The sequence below is a fragment of the Triturus cristatus genome, chromosome 7 (genome assembly GCF_964204655.1).
Source record: "Triturus cristatus chromosome 7, aTriCri1.1, whole genome shotgun sequence".
Lineage (NCBI taxonomy): Eukaryota > Metazoa > Chordata > Amphibia > Caudata > Salamandridae > Triturus > Triturus cristatus.
Genome location: NC_140590.1, coordinates 1609048443 through 1609069311, shown reverse-complemented (window position 1 = coordinate 1609069311; position 20869 = coordinate 1609048443). Strand labels below are relative to the sequence as shown.

At 53.6% G+C, this 20869-nt stretch overlaps 1 protein-coding gene across 1 annotated transcript in view; it reads left to right on the top strand.

Moving 5' to 3' along the window:
- EFCAB8 (EF-hand calcium binding domain 8) overlaps positions 1-20869 on the top strand; it is a 3172177-nt gene that overhangs the window by 101351 nt on the left and 3049957 nt on the right. Inside the window, exon 3 of the mRNA XM_085615170.1 lies at positions 4754-4919. Coding sequence (XP_085471296.1) covers positions 4754-4919 — 166 coding nt within the window. The remainder of the gene's footprint in view (positions 1-4753; positions 4920-20869) is intronic.

The following is a 20869-nucleotide window of genomic DNA, read 5'->3' as shown; positions in this document are numbered from 1 at the left end:
CATGGGTTTTTGGTTTTGCCCCTTCCTCCTTTGTTTTCTCCGCTGTTTGGCGGATAGTTGTGCCCCTTCAGTCGGTGCCTGTTTTTCCAGAAAGTTGATGGGTTGAGTGGTATTACTCATCAGGGCTGCTGTTGCTCCTTCAATTAATGCACTGACGTTTAGCCCTGGTATGGATGAGTCCCCATCCTCGCAAAGCTGTTTGCCGTCTGATGTCTCTGCCGCACTTGCAGTTTGCTTAGCCTGTGCCTTGCGTCTTTGGGGTTTGCTTAGCTTAGTCGTTTGTTGGCCACTGACACTGGAGTGGGTCTCACCTGGCATTGGCTGGGCAGGTACTGCTTTCCTTATGTCAGCAAGGAGGTTATCCAGTGCTGATGGTAATGTTGCTAGCTTGTCCACAATTGTTATGCAGGTGCAGCTGGCCTGGGCGAATTTTGTCTCTGACTGTGCCCTCTTGATCAGATTTTTGAGGTCAGCCAGCTTGTCTTCTATGCCAGCAACAAAGATGGAGAGTGAGTTGAGGACTGACAACTGGAGGTCCATCTTATCTGATTGGTACTGCAATGCGTTCACAGACATTTGCATTGTATGCAGTAGAGTAGACCAGATATCGTCCTTATCCAGTGATTTATCCTTTTCGATGTTGAGTTTTGGAGGGTTGTTATTTCTTCTCTCTGACTCGCCTCAGTTGGCGGCAGAATAGGACGCGACTAATCGCTCCCATTCTTCAGGTGTAAGGTATGATGTCTCTAGTTCGATTTCATGAGACATTAGTGGTCGTTCTGTATTGCAATCAAGTTGTGGTGCGACAAAGCTGAGTTGGGTGTTAGATTTTACCCGGCTTAGTTGAGCGTGCACGTTTTTTGTCATATTATAGGAGTCTATGCTATCTGATTCGCTCCTATTAGACGTGCTCATCTTAGCTGTGCACGCCTCCGGGTGCTTGCGTATTCCAAGTCTCTCCGGTGAATCCTGACCAAAAGTGCCCAAATTGAGAGGGTTATCATTAGGGTTATCTTCTGTTTTGGCCTGCAATGGCGTATCTGGTCGCTGTAAAGAACCATGAGAAGCTGGGCTGTGCTTCTGATTTCCGGAAGCCTCCACCTCTCCTCCCAATTGCTGTGGTAACATTTTAAACAAGGATCCATCCTTAACGTGCTTGTAGAGGATGCTGTTGTTAGTGCTTTCCCCCTTTTTTTCCTCCCTACCTTCAATTCCTCCCTCTGCAGTGGTTGCTCTGCGACTCGCCGCCTGTTCGGGTGTAATGTGCCTGCTCCCATTGTCTATTACTTTGTTTATAGGCAGGGCTGTCTCCAATTGAGGTCGTCATATCCCAGGTAATTATCTTCCTTGAATACCTGGTTCCTTATCTCCTTGATTATGGCTGGTGCGTCTTTTCCCTCATTAGGGCTTACGTCGCCAGTGCCAAAGCCGTAACTTTTACCTGCGGCTGATAGGTTTCTGCAGTCTGGCCCCTGTTGCTGCCGCTGTTGTACCAACTGATGTTCCGTTTGGTATGCATTGAGAGGTTGAAGTGGATCCGGGAGGTTAGTTACTTTACTGCTATTTAAGCTCAGTACCGACCCAGCGTCTTTTAAAAATGAAAACTTTGTGTAAATTTTCGGTTGGTAAGTTGACTTAGGCTAGTTGAGGTCACTGCTTAAGCTGCTTACCATACCACTTGATGAGGGTTCAGGGCTGGTAAGGAGCGGGGAAATTAGGTTGTGGGCTTCGTCTTTTGACCTCACGTGTGCTTCGGCGCTACCCTTGTTTGTTGACTTCTTGTTTGCTCTCCTGGTTCTTTTGGCAGGGTTTACAAGTTCCTGTTGCCTTATCTTTCCGGATCGCATTATTACGTGCGGGATGCTATGGGCTGGTTTAGGTTGAAGTTACTGCCTCGGCTGTCTACTGAGGCCACGATTTTTCCTAGTGTCGCATCTTTCACGATTGATATCTGGTTCCCGCTCTCAGTAAACCGCTCTTGGCACACCTCGTGGCAAGATGGAGGGGGGGGGAAGCATATCCGGAATGTGGTGGAATCTGGCTGTTCAGTTAGCGGCGACAGAAAAAGATAAGGAGGTGGGCAGAGCTCGAGAACCGGGGTCATAGGCTTGTAAGCTTGCACAATAAATCAGCGGATCAATAATCACTAAATCAGTAAAGTCAGTAAGGCAGTAAGTCAAGAGGCCTCACCATACAGCCCACTGTGTCTTGTGCACTGTCCTCCGTTCTCCTCTTCCACCGACGCCGCCTTTGTTGACCTCTGTGGTCCTCAGGTCCCAAGTATCCAAGTCCCCGGGGGCCACCACAGCCTCTCAATCTCTCGCCACTCCCCTCGCAGACGCCCTTGCGCCCTTTCCGCTGCTACAGTCCTCCACGTCCTCCGCGTCTGTTTGTGGCGGTATGCCGTATGGTGTGCAGATCACGGTTTCTCGCCGCATCAGCTGCCTCCGCTCCGCTCACAAGTTCTCAGCGGCGGATGTAGGTATGCAGGTTGCGGTTGCGGACTGTAGAACTCCTGCCCTCCTGCAAACCGCCTCGCCGCCTCTGCCGCCTCTGCTCTCTCACGCCTGGTCACCTGCAAAACCTTGACTGGATCGCCTTGAACTGAAACTCTCTCGTGTCGGGCACCGCCCTAGCCATCGCTCTTGTGAAATCCCGTCTCAATTATGCTTGAGCCACGTTAGGGTAACAGGCAATCTCACAATGGTAATTATAAGGTTGGTGCTTGTAAGGAGAGTTCCAATCAAATCCAACAAATAAAGAGCTAGAAACCAGAGAACCCCCTTGACAGGGCGAGTTTGACTTGTCACCAGTCTATTCACAAAAGCATACGTCTGCCAACATTCCCAGATGAAGCAACACCGTCTTGCAGATCCTACCGGGGAAGGCGTTGATAATGTACTCATTCTATTACAGCATAGAGCGTTATAGAACAAGCAACCGAAAGGTGATAATGACACAGCAGTTACAATGTCTTTGGTACTCACGTGGCTCGACCTCGGCGGAGCCTCAAAATACCACCAAAAAAATTGTTCAGCGTCGGTTCATACTTTGTTTCTAGTTTCCTTGGAAGACGGGAGGCAGCGGCGTGGGAGAGCAACCTCGATCTCTGCAGGAGTGAAGAAAAAGAGCAACCAGCTCTTCCTCGCGCTTGCGGGCGGAAAATAAACCAGATCAGGTAACAGCGCGTCCTCGCGCTTGTGGTCAGAAAGGGATTCGGGAGACACAACGCTTCCTCGCACTTGCGGGAGAAACCGAACAAAAAGACTAATATAGTAACTCAGGAATAGGACTAGCTAGAAAATAATTAAAAAACTATTTTTAATAGTTATGTTAAACCCCAATTCAGTTATGAAGTCTGATTTTTAATAACTATTAAGAAACAATAACTTTTAGAAAGTTACCTTCCACTGCCTGAAGCTTCTAGAGGCTAGCTTGCATTATTTCTTTGGCTTCACCCAGCCTGTTCTTGACCTGACTAAGGTGTTAATATGGTGTGAAATTCCTTCATGGAGCTACACAGTAGGTCACTGTGATTGACCGGATGACCTGAATGGGCAGGACTGACTCCTTTAAGCTCGGCAGAAGGGCGGTGATGGGTGGCTGTGAGCATCCTTTTTAAAATACAGTGTCAAATCCTGCTTGAGTATCAAATCGTGCTTGACAGGCCTGCTGAGTTTTACATATAAACTTGGGGTGCACTTAAACGGAAGGGAACAGGATTCCAAGACAATTCTTGTTTATTCACTGTCTGGTTGCTGAAGTATTGTACTTTTGTACCTATCCGACTTCTGTCCATGGGTTTGGTTTGGGTACAGTGGCCTCTTTAAACTTAATGTCAGATGTGGAAGGATACTAGGAGTATCATATACACTCCCCACACACACTCCATAAGCAATTAGAGCCCAAATTGAGTGTGGCTGAAGGTTTTTGCCATTTCGAAATGCCCAAAGTGGGTAGGGTTGGCCCTACCCACTAGATAGTGCCAGGCATAAATGTGGCACCTACAGGCACTCACTTAAGAACACTGCTGGACCGGAGGAAGAACAAAAGAAGGGTGGATCTGCGTTTGTTATTTGAGAGGAGCCCTTAAGGACAGGACTAGCTGCCTCTTGTATTCTGAACAAAGACGTGGATTCCAAGGGTCATACGGCTGCCCTCCTGTTCAAGCTACAGGTATACAACCAGCTACAAGAGGCTTTTATTGGAACTGCCCAGCTGACCAGTAACACCTCGACTGGACCCTGCTGTTGACGTCTGCCTGACACTCTATGAGTCTGTAAGTGCCTTCTCTGAGGTCCTGGGAAGCTTTAGAAGTGTACTTCTCTGGTGGATTGGGACTTGAAGGACTAGTCAGAAGGTAAAATCTTTGACCAGGACGAACCTGGTTGATAAATCTGCCTGGCGCTCCATCGAGGCCAGCCTCAAATTTCACCTAGGTCCCCGTCTACCATGACCATTGACTGTCATTGGCAGTTTGTGCTTCTTGGTACTATTACGACTTAAGACTTAAAAAATTCATATCTCTGGTTCCCCTTATTGGATTTTTGCCATTATGGTGTAATTTTGTGTGATTTGTTTGCTTTTGTGAAGTATTCTTCATACCTTGTGTGTTTAACCTATGGAAACTTGTGGGCTTTTCTTAGATCTCATTCATATACTCAGGCTGTTTTTCTTTTAGTGACAATATGTATGAAGAATGATTTGAAGACCTGACCTCTAATTGCCTATATGTTTTTTTTATCTCTTTAAGATGCGAAGTTATGTTTCTCTAGATAGCAACATCGACAGACAGTTAAAGTCCAAGGAAATCACAGCTGTTGACCATAACAGCCAGCATGTGGATAGCCATGTTGCATATGAGCATTTGGGGGACCTAGAAAGGATGCTCCAAGAAATTAATGCAGACGTTGGAGAAGGTAAAACATGCGGTTCTCCCAGTACTTTATTTCACTGAGCTTTCTCCTGCCTGTTGATTTCAGTGTATGCTGATTCATTGAGCAGTCGTTCAGTATTAGGTTGCACTATTTCTGCAGTTTTATGCGTATTTAATGGTGATGCTAATAATACACATTACACACAACCTGCAAAATTAAATCATATAGTTGTTTTTATACACAGGTTCGTGTAAAATGGGCAAGTGTAATATCCTGTTTATCGCCTATGTTGAGTGTATGAACCATAAACTTAACTATGGTTTAATAGTTCAAGATTGAGCCTAGCTACTAGCTAATGTTCAAGAGATGCACCATGGAAAAAGTATTTTGTTTGGAGTATTCCCTGTACTCGGGAAAATAAAACGTTTTGCATACCTTTCTCCAGCATTGAATTTTTTGTAGATTCACAAGGTTGAAATATTCCCTGCTATCAGGCTATGAATCCACAGTAGTTCGTTTAATATTCCTTCAGCCATGCTCTATGTGTTGTCTCTCTACCCTATTATGTTGCCAAGACAACTCCGGCGTATAAGGTGAAGAGATGTTTTGCTTATTTCTCCCATAGGCTTTCATAGCTTACGTTTTCTTTGGCATGTCACATAGAAGGGAGAGGACTCCTCATTGCTCTTCCCTTTAATAATTTTTTTAAAACTGTTTTTATTATCTTTTCCAAGCAATGGCATTGAAAACTGTGTTGCTCTTGCTTGTTTCAAGATGGCTCTTATGTGCCGTACACCCTTCCTTCCTTCCACCTCCTTTAGACTCTAGGGCTAAGCTTGATGCTACAGAATATTGCTACTAGGGTAACAGACAATGTATTAATTAATTAGGGCAATTTACATATGAGGCCCACATACCTCCTTCTTGCAGAGGTCTGGCAAGCTTACAGTTCCTCCACTGTGTCTTCATTTAGGAAGGCCGTTGGTACTTCCAACCAAAGATCAGCTATGGGTTTTTGCAGAGTCCCCGCTGCTCCTCCTTACGCAGTGAGTTGCCTTCTGCAATAGCCCAATTTTCCACTGCCTTCTCCCATCTGCAGTGTAGTGTGCCGTCATTCGACTTCCAATGTAGCGCTATATCCCTTTGAGCTACCGCGAGAGCCAAGTCCCGAATCTATCACCCACTTTTGTTTATGCCCTATGCAGGTATAAGCCCAGCAGACCTATTTCCAATTAGAGTGCATATTGTCTGTCAAGTGTGCACTTCACCTCCTCTTCTACTCTGGCCCAGAATCTCTCTATTAGCAGCCAAGTCCACACCATATGCGCAAAATCAGCATCTAACTCTGATCAACGGGCCACTGCTTAGTATCGATTTGTTTCATGATATTCACTCTGAGGTGTGAGGTATGTTGTGTAAATAATTAAACTGTGAATACTTGTATCCAGTGTTCCGAGAGACCTTCTGTAGGTGTTTTAGAGTTTGTTCCCATTCCTTACCCTACAATTAATATTGAGCAGTACCTCCCATCTGTCGTAGAGCATTGTCAGTTCAGGGAGGGCCATGAACAAAGTTGTTTAATAAAGCCAGGCAGTAGCAGTGAGCCGTGTTTGTGGTAAATCATGCGTCTGTGTTTAGGAGGGGTGCTGGCCCCACATCTGCGATATCGTTCTCTGCAACTTGGCATGACTCAAAATTGTGTCTGGTTAAGGCGATCTCCTCCCCCATAATTTCCATCTTGCGGAATATCCTCACTTGTAAGAGTCTCCCACAGTTTCAACCTTCGCCCTTGTCCACTTCCTCATTGTATGTAGAGTGAAAAAAAGCCTGGGTGAGTGGGAAGGCCCATCAATCGAAGTGCAGGTGCATGAAGCTTTTGCCGCATAGTTTTAAAAAGAAAAGACTGTTTCCTGCCGCTGGATGCTATAGTGAACAGTGTGGACCTGTATGTAAGATTCAGCATCTCTCCCAACAGCATTGCAATGATGCCCCACTGTCTTTGGGGGGTCACCTACAGCCCTCCAAAAAACATTGTGCCAGCGACTGCATTTTGGCGGGCAAATAGTATATCTTGAAGTATGGGGCTCCCAAGCCCCATAAGGCTGATGGGTGTTGCAGTAATTCAGAACCCCTTTTAGAGCGCCACGGAGCTCCTGTGTCCAGCCGCAGTGGTTGAGGCCTTTTGTTCCTGGTATTCCGGGGCCCGACCTGCTATGGATCCTGACCAACTCGCCCAACGGCCCCTTCTAGACTTGACTCTCAGTAGCTGCTAGGGGCAAGTGCTCCCTCCGGGGTGGAGGAAGTGTGGATACAGGTTAATGAACAAGACACATAACTCAAAGAGCGCACAGCAATGTAAATAAATCAACGTACAGTCAAATACTTATTTTCGTATTAAAAAGAAGTATTTTATTTCAAACTATGCATTCAAATAAGTATTACAATATTCATAAGCAAGAGCACGCTCCCCTTGAGGTCAGGGTTCTAGTGTTTCACAGGAAAATTCCTGTACCACCTGCTCCTTGTAATGTTGGCATGTTTATTCTTAATTCACTGCTGATCACATCAGGGCCTATCTCAAGAGTCCACACTGTCTCTTAGAAAGTAGTCAAAAGTGTCTTTGGTGCCGCCCGCATCTTTTATAACAGTGAGTCCCCCGGGACCCGGTAGGCCTGTAACAAGTCTTACCCACTCAAGCAGCAAGGAAGCATTCATCATCTCAGTGGGTGGCTCAACTTCGGGCACCTGCAATACTCCAATCCTGCTCGGTCGAGTCGACTGCACAGGGAACTCTCGGCAGCACCGGGCAGGCACAGGCTTTTATTGAGTGTGTGTGGCTGACTCCAGCAGTAATCGGAGGGGCTCCTGTACTTCCATCCGTAAAGTAAGTTCTGTGATCCTCAATGGGGAAGGGTGGTTGATCCTGGTGCTCCCGATCGGGTCCCAGCTATGTGGCGATGCTCTTTCGGTGTCCTCCTAAGTCCATAAGCATGGCAAGGGCCGTCCTTGATGCTTGTTTTGAGCAACGGGTCGTAGCTATTCAGCCCTAATTTTGCAGCTCACTCTGTACTGGCAGCCCCTCCTGGTATATGAGATTAGTGCAGTACCTAATAACAAGGTGCCAGTCTCCTCTACATGGCAGTCTATACCATGGTAGTCTCCCATGGCTTATGGAGTTGCTGCAAAGGCCCGTCCAGGTTTTATCACTTGTTGGCAGCAATAACTTCCCCGGCGACCCCACCTGGCATACGGGGTTGCCGCAACCAGGTGGTACGGATTTGTCTCCCCGCATAGCATACAGCTCTCCGCTATCTTCATGGTATCTCTCTCCTGGCATATGGGGGTCGCTGACCAGATTCTGCAAACAGGCAACCACCCATTTGGTGCAGCAACCGTCTCCTCAGACCAGTAGTCCACTCAACAAGGTTTCCCACTGGACCTTGCTCCCTCCCTCACCTTCTCGCAGGTCACACTGGTCTTGGCAGGCAGGTGATCTTGGTTTCCCTGAGTGATGTCCCCTTACCCACCAGGGAGATTAGCAGGCCTTGGTCGCAGTCCTGGTCACAGGCAGAAGCTTGGCCTCCTCACACAGCCCTTCTGGCTGCTTAGCAGAGGGAACATTTTTGGGGTTGCAACGTCCCTTTCTTATAGTCCATTTCCAGACATCAAATGTGATTTAGGGTCTGGGTCTCATGGAGTTTTATGTTGAGGTTTGGCTTCTTTTGAAGTGTACACTTTTCCTCTCCCTCTTGCTCTTGAAAGGCTGTCTGTTACGTCTGGGGAGACTCCAAATCTGATAATCCCACAGTACAGGCCATGGGAGTGACTTCACACCTGGATGTCCCTCACAGTGATATGTGCATCAAAAGGTTAATCTCTGGCTCCCAGCCCTACTCTTAATGATTCCCTTAACAGCCCCATCTCCTTCCTGAGATGTGCCCATGCCTTTTCCTTGCGATCTCTCACTGAATCCAAGAGCACCCTTTGAAGTGTAGTGGGGAGCCTCTCTCTTTCTTCTCCAGTGTGTCCCACCCAGCTCATAGGATTGCAGCAATACAAAATCTGTCTGGGGGGGATTCCTCTACTCCTCATATTAACCATGCAGGCCTGAGTCTCCCAAATTAGAACCTAGGGTCCTCCATGTAATATACCTTTACAGGCACATTTTCGCTCAGTGTATGCGCATATCACACATACTGTCCAGTACTGCGACCTCCATGTATTGTGCCACCCCAGGCACACATACATTCAGAACACACAATCACTCTGTGCGCACTGTGCAGTACTCTATTGTGCCTTGGTGTAATACATACATACACACCCACTGCTAGTACATATATTTCTCATGCGTGCATGGCACAACACTTCACGTTTTATGTATTGTACTTCTTACAAGCACACATACACCCAGCACATGCTTTCATTGCACACACACTCCATAGCAGTACGTCTCTCCTGTGATGTAGTCCTCTCTGGTCTTCATACACTCAGTACACACACTCACCATGAATGCACTGCACAACACCGCCCTATTCTTGTACCCTTTCCAGGCACACATGCATACAGTGCAGTCACTACTCCTGCAATGCTCAGCACTTTACATCTAACTGATGTAGGCAAAGTGTAAGCTAAGCACACAACAACAGAACTTTAAAAAGGTGGATGAGCCCAGTGGCGTCACTAGGGGAGTGCGGGGGGTGCGGACCGCACCGGGTGACACCCTCACGGGGGGTGACACCAAAGGTCCGGTCGGCGTGTCACTGTCTGTGGTGCGTGCACTGCAACCGTCCGTGCACAATGTTATGGATTTGAAACCACACCAGCAGTCCAAACGCAACGACGAAGCGCACAACCTAACCTTGTTCTATTGGTGCCTGTGCGCAGCGCGCACTGTCTCCTTCTCCGCCGCGTCTGCGCGGCTCGGCAGTGATGTCATGTCGTCACTAAAGGGGTTCCCGCATGCGCATTGCCCCCCCCCCCCGCCCCAAGTGCGCGTGACTTGGCATCATCATCACGACGAGGGACGAGGAGGTGAGGAGGTCTCAGGTCGCCGTCGGCCCGTCGCCAGCCCACACTGCCACTATAATTTAATTTTCAAGCAAGGCCGACCGAGGTATTCTTGGTAGTTTTGAAATGCAGATAAACTGTATTTTATGTGGATAGCTCAGTGGGTTACTGCCGTTGTCACAGAGATTCTTGTCTTACTTGCAGTTCAGAAGTTATGCTCCTAACATAGGACAGTGACCTATGAACTGTCATCATAGAGCTGCATACAAACATGAATGGTATAGTTAGAACTTCACTTTGTTCTGTGTTGTTATATATTTAGAACTTTCCCAGTCTTTCATTATTTTAATTTTGCTAAATAGAGTTTGGGCCAATATACATTTTTATTAGTAAAGCCAACCCCTACCCACTGGGGTATGTTTTAAATCCTGAGTTTCTGCTTCCCCAGCCCAAACCCTGTTAAAATATACTGCCCACCCTTATGGATGACGTGATTCCTACACCTTGTAATCCTCATTGGCTTATTGACATTCCCTATAGACTGATTTACATACTTGTACGATTCCTTGTCTCAGTATAATATGTGCGTGATGTAAAGTACTGTGGCACCCTACACTGATTTGAGTAGCGCTAAACAACAAATGAAATGCATATGAGAGTGGCTACGGAGGGATGAGGGGTGCTGGTGGAGGGTGGCAATGAGGGAATCCAAGGAGGAGGTCATGGGTTGGGGTTGCTATGGATGGATGAGAGTGGTAGTGAGGGAGTCTGAGGGGGAGAGGCTACAGAGTGATGAGGGGCACTGTTGGCGGGTGGTAGTAATGGTATCTGCGGAGAAAGAGGTCAGTGGTAGGGCACCAAAAGAGACTTTCGCACTAGTGCTAAAGCTGGCCCTGTCATGGCCTTTCTGTTTTTATTTAATTAGCAGTCAGGTAATTAGGGAAATTGTGGCACATATTTTAAAGTGCGGGCTAATTATATTTACTGCGACAGTCAATGTTTTAAGTTTGAAGGTGATACTACTAATGTTTTTTGCGGGAATAATTAAAGTGGAGCTGGATGGTGGCCGATATGGGGCTGGGGCCCAAAGTTAGCTGTGAGATAAGGTGCACAGGAGAGGGATGGTAGAAAAGTGGATAATCGGGCCTGGAAGTACTTGTGTTGAAGCCGACCTGTTGGAATTTGAGGGTTTGCACTGCGGTCCAGACATTGCTCTTACTTTCAAATAACTCTCCACATGCTCTGTATGCACACAGAATCTATCGGCTGTATCATGGGGACTGTTTGCAGGTATGATGTAATCTTGGCTTTGTAGGCTACCACAAAAAGTGACAAATTGGTCCCCCAATGGCCCACCCAAATGCACCCTTGGCCCACCCAAATAAAAATTCCTGGAGCCGGGCCTGGTCACGAGCCCGTGCAGAGAGAATGCTTGCAACGCAAGTTAAATGCTAGACTTTTCAGGGTAATAATTTAATTATTACCCTGAAAAGTCTAGCATTATGATTTAACTTGCGTTGCAAGCATTCTCTCTGCACGGGCTCGTGACGCATCTCCAACTGTGTCCACTGGCGGACTCGGAGCGGAGGAGGTCCATGCGGTAAGTCGTGAGGGGGTGACACCATGAGTTACCCGCACCGGGTGACACCAACCCTAGTGACGCCACTGGATGAGCCTGTAGGCCTCATTCCAGTCACACAGGTTATAAATGGGTTATCTACTCTCACTGATCACCACACAGTATGCTGCCACCTCCACGCTCCTGCTTAATTCTTGGTGAAGGCAGTAGCCTTCCACTGCTATGAGTGTAGTGCTACGGGCAACCCTCCTGGTCCAACAAGACCGCAATACGTGACCCAGGCCTTTGTCATGGCGCACACACATGTGACCGTGTTTGCCTATGACAACAAAAATCTGCATGGTCCATTACCATGCAGAGGACTTTTCTGTCCCAACATAGTACTTCTAGGGATACTTGATGTCGACCTCCGTCCCATATCAGATCTCACAGCAAAGTGTCTAGTTCCCTAAACAATGTCCATGGAACCTATACCAGTAAGTTTTTAAAGTAGTAGAACACCCTCAGTAGCATTATCCATTTTGACAAGGCAGCCCGTGCCATGATGAATATTTTCAGTGATCGCCAGAAATGGGCATTCCCCTTCAGAACACTCCGTGCACCTACCAAATTCGCTTCATGGACATCTGTTGCATTATGGTATATTTTAACTTTCAAGTACTGAATTACTCAGGGTTCCCATTAAATGTCAGTGTGTTCAAATCAGTGTGGCGGGACCTTTCTGTCGGAGATCAGTAATGCGAACGTTTTGGTTCAGTTCAGGCAGAGCCCAATACTCGCTCCAAGTCTTGCAACAGGTATACAATCCAGGGGATCCCTGTCTATAAATTCCTCAGATGCAAAAGCATATTGTCTGAATATAACAATATTGTATGTTGCCTGTCTCCCAGGGGGATGCCCTGACCCACTCCCTCCACCGTAGCCACACAAGAAAATGGTTCCACTGCAAGGGAAAGAGCACTGGGGACAGGGGACATCTCTGCCGTGCGCCCTTGTGGACTTTAAAAGCCTCCAATATACATGTCTCTTTCGGAACCCTGGCCCTGGCTCCCGAGTACAGAACTTGATCCATTGGTCTCACCCTTCCCTAGGTTCATGTGCCACATAACTGCCCGGAAATATTCTGTGCTACTGCTGTGCTTGAGTTTCCTCCATCACCCAAAACAGTTGTCGTATAGTATGGAAAGTGTTGCGCTGGGGTATGAAATCGCATTGATCCCAATTAATTAATGTCATCAAACGTCGTACTAAGCAGTTGGCCAATATTTTACTCAGGATCTTATAGTCCAATTTAAGCATGTACGGTAGTCTATAGCAGTCACGTCCAGCACTTTTCCCCAAGTCTTGCAAATGGACACTAAGTGCGTGTCTGGTAGTATCTGCCAGCTTACTGCTTTCCAGTTCCCCCAAGAACATGTCCGCTAATTTCAGGCCTACGTGATGAGGGTACATTTGTTAAAATTCTGCTGGCAAGCCGTCTGTCCCTGGCGTTTTACACTGCACTAGCTCTTTAACTGCCTCTTTAATTTCCATGATCTGTCCACCCAACATATTATTGGCCTTGGCATCCAGCCTAGGCAGCAGTGCTCTGGTCAGGGATGTTTCAATGCCATTCTCTGAGACCTGTGGCTGTTTTGCATACAAGTCCCGATAGTGTCTAGCGAAGTCCCTATGTAAATTGCTCTGCTGCAACATCATCTCGCCCATTTCACTATTAATGTGGGTGATAGGTTGATCCTGTTCCTCCGATCACACCAACCATGCCAGTAGTCTTCCCACTCTGACCCCCCTCAGCTTGGTTAGTGGCCAGATAGTTTCAGTTCATCAAAGCCCTCAGTCTTTCCTGTATCACTTTGTATTGTTCTCCCTCTGACACCCACCAGGGTTGTAGTGAGGGATCGATCGGGCGCTCCGTTTCCAGAGCACGGAAGTTGCCTTCCAACGCCAGTAGTTCGGCCTCCAGTGACTTTCTGACTCCAACTGTTTGTAGCAGACAGTGCTCTCTTGTCACTAATTTGAGCGCATTCCACACTTTGGGTGGTTACGCTATTAAGCTGGAAGTACTCAACTATTTACTGCACTGAATAGAATTGGGAAGGTGACCTCCTTGAGATGTGATGGTTGCAGCCGCCATGTTGGTATTGCCATTTGTTAAAGTGTGGATCTGAGTTTGGTCCGCTTAAGGTTCTATGTGCTAGGGCTTTAAAAGAGTTTTGTGTAGTCAGTGCCTTTGTTCTCATCCCGCACTACTTGTTCCTGGGGAGGTGTTCGGTGGCTAGCTTCCTCGCACTAGTGTTGTCTCCTCTTTTTGAGTCTGAAGGTCTAGTCCCAAGTAGTGGAGTCTTGGCTAGCTTGATGCCATTCCAGCCAGCTCCATGCAGTCATAGGGGTCACAGAAAATGTGGTAATGCTGTCCTCCATAATCTTAAACCAAACAGGAAACCGAAGCGCACATTGTGCAGTAGCTTTCCCTATTGCTCTTCTTAATGTCAGAAAAGAGGCACTTCCAGTGTGTAGTCCAAGACGAGCACCACCTCTGTGTCCTCCAACTGCAGTGGGCCCAACATGTGGGATCGCTCCAACAGGACATATCTATCACTGTATTGAGGCAGCCTTGCCACCACCTATTACGGCAGAGCTCCAGTGAAGACGATTTGGCAGGCACCCTATGTGTTCATTTCAGGGCATAAAAGGGCGACAGGCCATTCGATGCTACCTCACTGACCAGCCACGTTTCAAGAAATTCCACCATATAATTTCCTTCACCGGTCATGTAGTTCCTACAAATCTATATAGGATCTGCACGTTTAGACAACATAAACTAAGGTATTGGTGTCCAGACTGATTCCAGATACCCCCAAAGGATATGTTAGTCTGCAGACCAGCTAGCTCACAGTGCCACTAGAAGCCCCACAATCTTACCAAGGAGCGAATAGTTTCTGGCAACTATCGAACATGACAACCATGACCCCTCAGGGATCGTGGAAAGAGTGTACTACTTTTCGCTCAGTCACTCGTGCTCACTTGTTCTCAGAGAGATATACAGACAAGCATTGGCATAGCCAATAGGTCTCGCTGTTGGGAGCTTTATAAGTATTTAGTTCTGTAGTAGGGGATCTCTGTGTATAGTCATAATCTAGTGAATAGTCCCGCCCATGTGCGTGGACCCCGGAGCAATAAAAACAATCTCTTAAGTTGTCAAGCCATGGAGACCTGCATCTACACTTAAGAGGGAATTTCAAAGACAGATGATGCAGCCTATATCCACAGGCTACACAGTCCAGTACTTCAACTAGAAAATTCCACCAACATCCACCAACAGCACTGCCTGCCCAGCTTTTTCCACAGAGAAAAACCTGCCTCTACCAGCAAAAGCCTCTGTAATGATAGAGAGGGAGGAATGGACAGACAAGCCCTATAGGCTGCCATTATGTGGCTCAGAACAGGATACTGTGCCTTTAAGAAAACTTTCCAGAACTTTTCCAGTATCCCAGAATGCACAGCAGGTCCCTTTTACTTTCAGTTCTTTTTTCCGGCTCCTGCTAGCAGGACCCTGGAGCATTGAGCTCTCCCTTTTCAAGGGTTTATTTGGATTTGTTCACTTTTCAAGTGCTTATTGTGTTGCCTTCCTTCTTGGTTGTGCTCTGTGTTGTTCAACATGCCTGGCTTGTTTGACAAGTGCCCAGAGTGCGAGAGGAAGAAGGCCAAGTCTGCCTTCCCCAGTCCCATGTTCCACAGGAGTGTGACATTTGCCAATCTTTCTCAGCCAGGACCTTGAGAGAAAGGATGAAGATCAGGCTCCAAGGCCTGGAGGACAGAAGGCTGAAGACACAAGGTGGGTCAGGACATGCTGAGGCCCCTGGGGGGCTCCCCAGGGGCAGGAAGCCCAGCAAGCGTCCCCATTCTCCGTCGGCGTCGAGGGGAATGGCTGCAGTCTGTTCACCGTCTCCCCAGGGCTCTGGGGAGAAACGGCGTCGACGCTCGCCGTCGAGGGAGCTGAGCAGCCCGCCGCCGTCGACGACATCAGCATCTTCGCCGGCGACGTCTCCGTCGAGTCATCGGCGTCGAGACCAGCCCCGGCGTAGGCGCTCGCCGTTCGCCGCCGACGAAGAGGAGGCGTTCGCCGTCGAGGAGGCGTTCGCTGTCGAGGAGGCGTTCGCCGACACCGAGGCAGTGCAGGAGGAGTCCTGACGCCGGGAGTCACTCGGGTTCGCAAGGGAAGAGGACGGAGTCACCGGGCTCGGTGTACTCAGTGGTGTATCCTCCTCCTCCTCCCATCCCTCCTCCTCCTCCTCCCATCCCATCGCTCCTCCTCCCATCCCTCCTCCTCCTCCCATCCCTCCTCCTCCTCCCATCCCCCCTCCTCCTCCCATCCCTCCTCCTCCCATCCTCTCCTCCTCCTCCTCCTTCCCCCCATCCCTCCTCCTCCCATCCCTCCTCCTCCCATCCCTCCTCCTCCCATCCCTCCCCCTCCTCCTCCCCCTCCTCCTCCCCCTCCCCCTCCCACTCCTCCTCCTCCTCCTCCTCCTCCCCCTCCTCCTCCTCCTCCCCCATTCCTCCTCCTCCTCCTCTTCCTCCTCCTCCCCCATTCCTCCTCCTCCTCCCCATCCCTCCTCCTCCTCCTCCTCCCCATCCCGCCTCCTCCTCCTCCCCCATTCCTCCTCCTCCCCCATTCCTCCTCCTCCTCCTCCTCCTTCTCCTCCTCCCCCCATTCTTCCTCCTCCTCCTCTTCCCCCCCCATCCCCTCCTCCTCCTCCTCTTCCTCCTCCTCCTCCTCCCCATCCCCCTCCTCCTCCTCCTCCCCCATCCCCCTCCTCTTCCTCCCCCATCCCGCCTCCTCCTCCTCTTCCTCCTCCTCCTCCTCCTACCCCTCCTCCCCATCCTCCTCCTCCTCCTCCCCCCCGTCCTCCTCCTCCTCCTCCTCCTCCTCCTCCTCCTCCTCCTCCTCCTCCCCCAGTCCTCCTCCTCCTCCTCCTCCCCCATTCCTCCTCCTCCTCCTTCTCCTCCTCCTCCTCCTCCTCCTCCTCCCCCATTCCTCCTCCTCCTCCTCCTCCTCCTCCTCCTCCTCCTGCCTCCTCCTCCTCCCCCCATCCCGCCTCCTCCTCCTCCCCCCCATCCCGCCTCCTCCTCCTCCCCCCATCCCGCCCCCCCCTCCTCCCCCCCCCTCCTCCTCCTCCTCTCCTCCTCCTCCCCCTCCTCCTCCTCCTCCTCTCCTCCTCCTCCCCTCCTCCTCCCCTCCTCCTCCTCCTCCTCCTCCCCCATCCCTCCTCCTCCTCCTCCTTCCCCCATCCTGCCTCCTCCTCCTTCCCCCATCCCGCCTCCTCCTCCTCCCCCCATCCCGCCTCCTCCTCCTCCTCCTACCCCTCCTCCCCCTCCTCCTCCTACCCCTCCTCCCCCTCCTCCTCCCCCCAGTCCTCCTCCTCCTCCTCCTCCTCCTCCCCCTCCTCCCCCTCCTCCTCCTCCTCCTCCTCCTCCTCCTCCTCCTCCCCCCAGTCCTCCTCCTCCTTCTCCTCCTCCTCCTTTCCCCAGTCCTCCTCCTCCTTCTCCTCCTCCTCCCCCATTCCTCCTCCTCCTCCTTCTCCTCCTCCTCCTCTTCCCCCCATCCTGCCTCCTCCTCCTCCCCCCCCATCCTGCCTCCTCCTCCCCCCCCATCCCGCCTCCTCCTCCTCCCCCCATCCCCCTCCTCCCCCTCCCCCTCCTCCCCCTCCCCCTCCTCCCCCTCCTCCTTCCCCTCCTCCTCCCCCTCCTCCCCCTCCTCCTCCTCCCCCCAGTCCTCCCCCTCCCCGCCTCCCCCTCCCCCATCCCGCCTCCTCCTCCCCCATCCCGCCTCCTCCTCCCCCATCCCGCCTCCTCCTCCCCCATCCCGCCTCCTCCCCCCCCATCCCGCCTCCTCCCCCCATCCCGCCTCCTCCCCCCCATCCCGCCTCCTCCCCCCCATCCCACCTCCTCCCCCCCCCATCCCGCCCCCTCCCCCCCATCCCGCCCCCTCCTCCCCCATCCCGCCCCCTCCTCCCCCATCCCGCCCCCTCCTCCCCCATCCCGCCCCCTCCTCCCCCATCCCGCCCCCTCCTACCCCATCCCGCCCCCTCCTACCCCATCCCGCCCCCTCCTCCCCCTCTCCTCCCCCCCTCCTCCTCCTCCTCTCCTCCCCCCCCCTCCTCCTCCTCCTCTCCTCCTCCTCCCCTCCTCCTCCTCCTCCTCCTCCTCCCCCTCCCCCTCCCCCCCTCCTCCCCCATCCCTCCTCCTCCTCCTCCTCCCCCCATCCTGCCTCCTCCTCCCCCCCTGCTCCTCCTCCTCCCCCCCATCCCGCCTCCTCCTCCTCCCCCCCATCCCGCCTCCTCCTCCTCCCCCCATCCCGCCTCCTCCTCCTCCCCCATCCCGCCTCCTCCTCCTCCCCCCATCCCGCCTCCTCCTCCTCCCCCAGTCCTCCCCCTCCTCCTCCCCCAGTCCTCCTCCTCCTCCTCCCCCCATCCCGCCCCCTCCTCCTCCTCCCCCCAGTCCTCCTCCTCCTCCTCCTCCTCCCCCCAGTCCTCCTCCTCCCCCTCCTCCTCCTCCTCCCCCTCCTCCTCCCCCTCCTCCTCCTCCCCCCCAGTCCTCCTCCTCCCCCTCCTCCTCCCCCTCCTCTTCCCCCCAGTCCTCCTCCTCCCCCTCCTCCTCCTCCCCCATTCCTCCTCCTCCTCCTTCTCCTCCTCCTCCTCCTCCCCCCCATCCTGCCTCCTCCTCCTCCCCCCCATCCCGCCTCCTCCTCCTCCCCCATCCCTCCCCCTCCTCCTCCTCCTCCTCCCCATCCCGCCTCCTCCTCCCCCTCCCCCTCCTCACTCCCCCATCCCGCCTCCTCCTCCTCCTCCCATCCTGCCTCCTCCTCCTCCTCCCATCCTGCCTCCTCCTCCTCCCCCCATCCCGCCTCCTCCTCCTCCTACCCCTCCTCCCCCTCCTCCTCCTCCTCCTCCTCCCCCCAGTCCTCCTCCTCCTCCTCCTCCTCCCCCCAGTCCTCCTCCTCCTCTTCCCCCCAGTCCTCCTCCTCCCCCTCCTCCTCCTCCCCTCCTCCTCCTCCTCCTCCTCCTCCTCCCCCCAGTCCTCCTTCTCCTCCTCCTCCCCCCAGTCCTCCTCCCCCCCATCCCGCCCCCTCCTCCTCCTCCCCCTCCTCCCCCTCCTCCCCCTCCCCTCCTCCTCCCCCTCCTCCTCCTCCTCCTCCTCCTTCTCCTCCTCCTTCTCCTCCTCTCCCATTCCTCCTCCTCCTCCTTCTCCTCCTCCCCCATTCCTCCTCCTCCTCCTCCTCCTCCTCCCCCATTCCTCCTCCTCCTCCTTCTCCTCCTCCCCCATTCCTCCTCCTCCTCCTCCTCCTCCCCCATTCCTCCTCCTCCTCCCCCTCCTCCTCCCGTCCCGCCTCCTCCTCCCCCCGTCCCGCCTCCTCCTCCCCCCGTCCCGCCTCCTCCTCCCCCGTCCTGCCTCCTCCTTCCCCCCTCCCGACTCCTCCTCCCCCCGTCCCGCCTCCTCCTCCCCTCCCCCCCTCCTCCCCCATCCCTCCTCCTCCTCCTCCTCCCCCCATCCTGCCTCCTCCCCCCCCTGCTCCTCCTCCTCCCCCCATCCCGCCTCCTCCTCCTCCCCCATCCCGCCTCCTCCTCCTCCTCCTCCCCCTCCTCCCCCTCCTCCTCCCCCAGTCCTCCTCCTCCTCCTCCTCCTCCCATCCCGCCCCCTCCTCCTCCTCCTCCCCCCAGTCCTCCTCCTCCCCCTCCTCCTCCCCCTCCTCCTCCCCAGTCCTCCTCCTCCTCCCCCCATCCCGCCCCCTCCTCCTCCTCCTCCCATCCCGCCCCCTCCTCCTCCTCCTCCTCCTCCCAGTCCTCCTCCTCCCCCTCCTCCTCCTCCTCCCCCCAGTCCTCCTCCTCCCCCTCCTCCTCCTCCTCCCCCCAGTCCTCCCCCTCCTCCTCCTCCCCCCAGTCCTCCTCCTCCCCCTCCTCCTCCCCCTCCTCCTCCCCCCAGTCCTCCTCCTCCTCCTTCTCCTCCTCCTCCCCCATTCCTCCTCCTCCTCCCCCCCTGCTCCTCCTCCTCCCCCATTCCTCCTCCTCCTCCCCCCCTGCTCCTCCTCCCCCATTCCTCCTCCTCCTCCCCCCCTGCTCCTCCTCCTCCCCCCCATCCCGCCTCCTCCTCCTCCCCCCATCCTGCCTCCTCCTCCTCCCCCCATCCTGCCTCCTCCTCCTCCCCCATCCCGCCTCCTCCTCCTCCCCCCATCCCTCCCCCTCCTCCCCCTCCTCCCCCTCCTCCCCTCTCCTCCTCCCTTCCTCCTCCCCCATCCCGCCTCCTCCTCCCCTCCTCCCATCCTGCCTCCTCCTCCTCCCCCCATCCCGCCTCCTCCTCCTCCCCCCATCCCGCCTCCTCCTCCTCCTCCTACCCCTCCTCCCCCCAGTCCTCCTTCTCCTCCTCCCCCTCCTCCTCCCCTCCCCCTCCTCCTCCTCCCCCCCAGTCCTCCTCCCCCCATCCCGCGCCCTCCTCCTCCTCCTCCTCCCCCTCCCCCCCCTCCTCTCCTCCTCCTCCCCCTCCTCCTCCTCCTCCCCCTCCTCCCCCTCCTCCTCCCCCTCCTCCTCCTCCTCCTCCCCCTCCTCCCCCCAGTCCTCCTCCTCCTCCTCCTTCTCCTCCTCTCCCATTCCTCCTCCTCCTCCTTCTCCTCCTCCCCCATTCCTCCTCCTCCTCCTCCTCCTCCTCCTCCCCCCAGTCCTCCTCCTCCTCCTCCTCCTCCTTCTCCTCCTCTCCCATTCCTCCTCCTCCTCCTTCTCCTCCTCCCCCATTCCTCCTCCTCCCCCATTCCTCCTCCTTCTCCTCCTCCTTCTCCTCCTCCTCCTCCCCCCATCCCTCCCCCTCCTCCCCCTCCCCCTCCTCCTTCCCCTCCTCCTCCCCCTCCTCCCCCTCCTCCTTCCCCTCCTCCTTCCCCTCCTCCTCTCCCGCCTCCTCCTCCTCCTCCCCCCATCCCGCCGCCTCCTCCTCCCCCCATCCCGCCGCCTCCTCCTCCTCCCCCCATCCCGCCTCCTCTTCCTCTTCCTCCTCCTCCCCATCCCGCCGCCTCCTCCCCCTCCCCCATCCCGCCTCCTCCCCCTCCCCCCATCCCCGCCTCCTCCTCCTCCCCCTCCCCCCATCCCGCCTCCTCCTCCTCCCTCCCCATCCCGCCTCCTCCTCCTCCCCCCCATCCCGCCTCCTCCTCCTCCCCCCCCATCCCGCCTCCTCCCCATCCCGCCGCCTCCTCCTCCTCCTCCCCCCCTCCTCCTTCCCCATCCCGCCTCCTCCCCCCATCCCGCCTCCTCCTCCCCCCATCCCGCCTCCTCATCCCCATCCCTTCTCCTCCTCCTCCCCCATCCCTTCTCCTCCTCCTCCCCCCTCCTCCTCCACCTCCTCCCCCCATCCCGCCTCCTCCTCC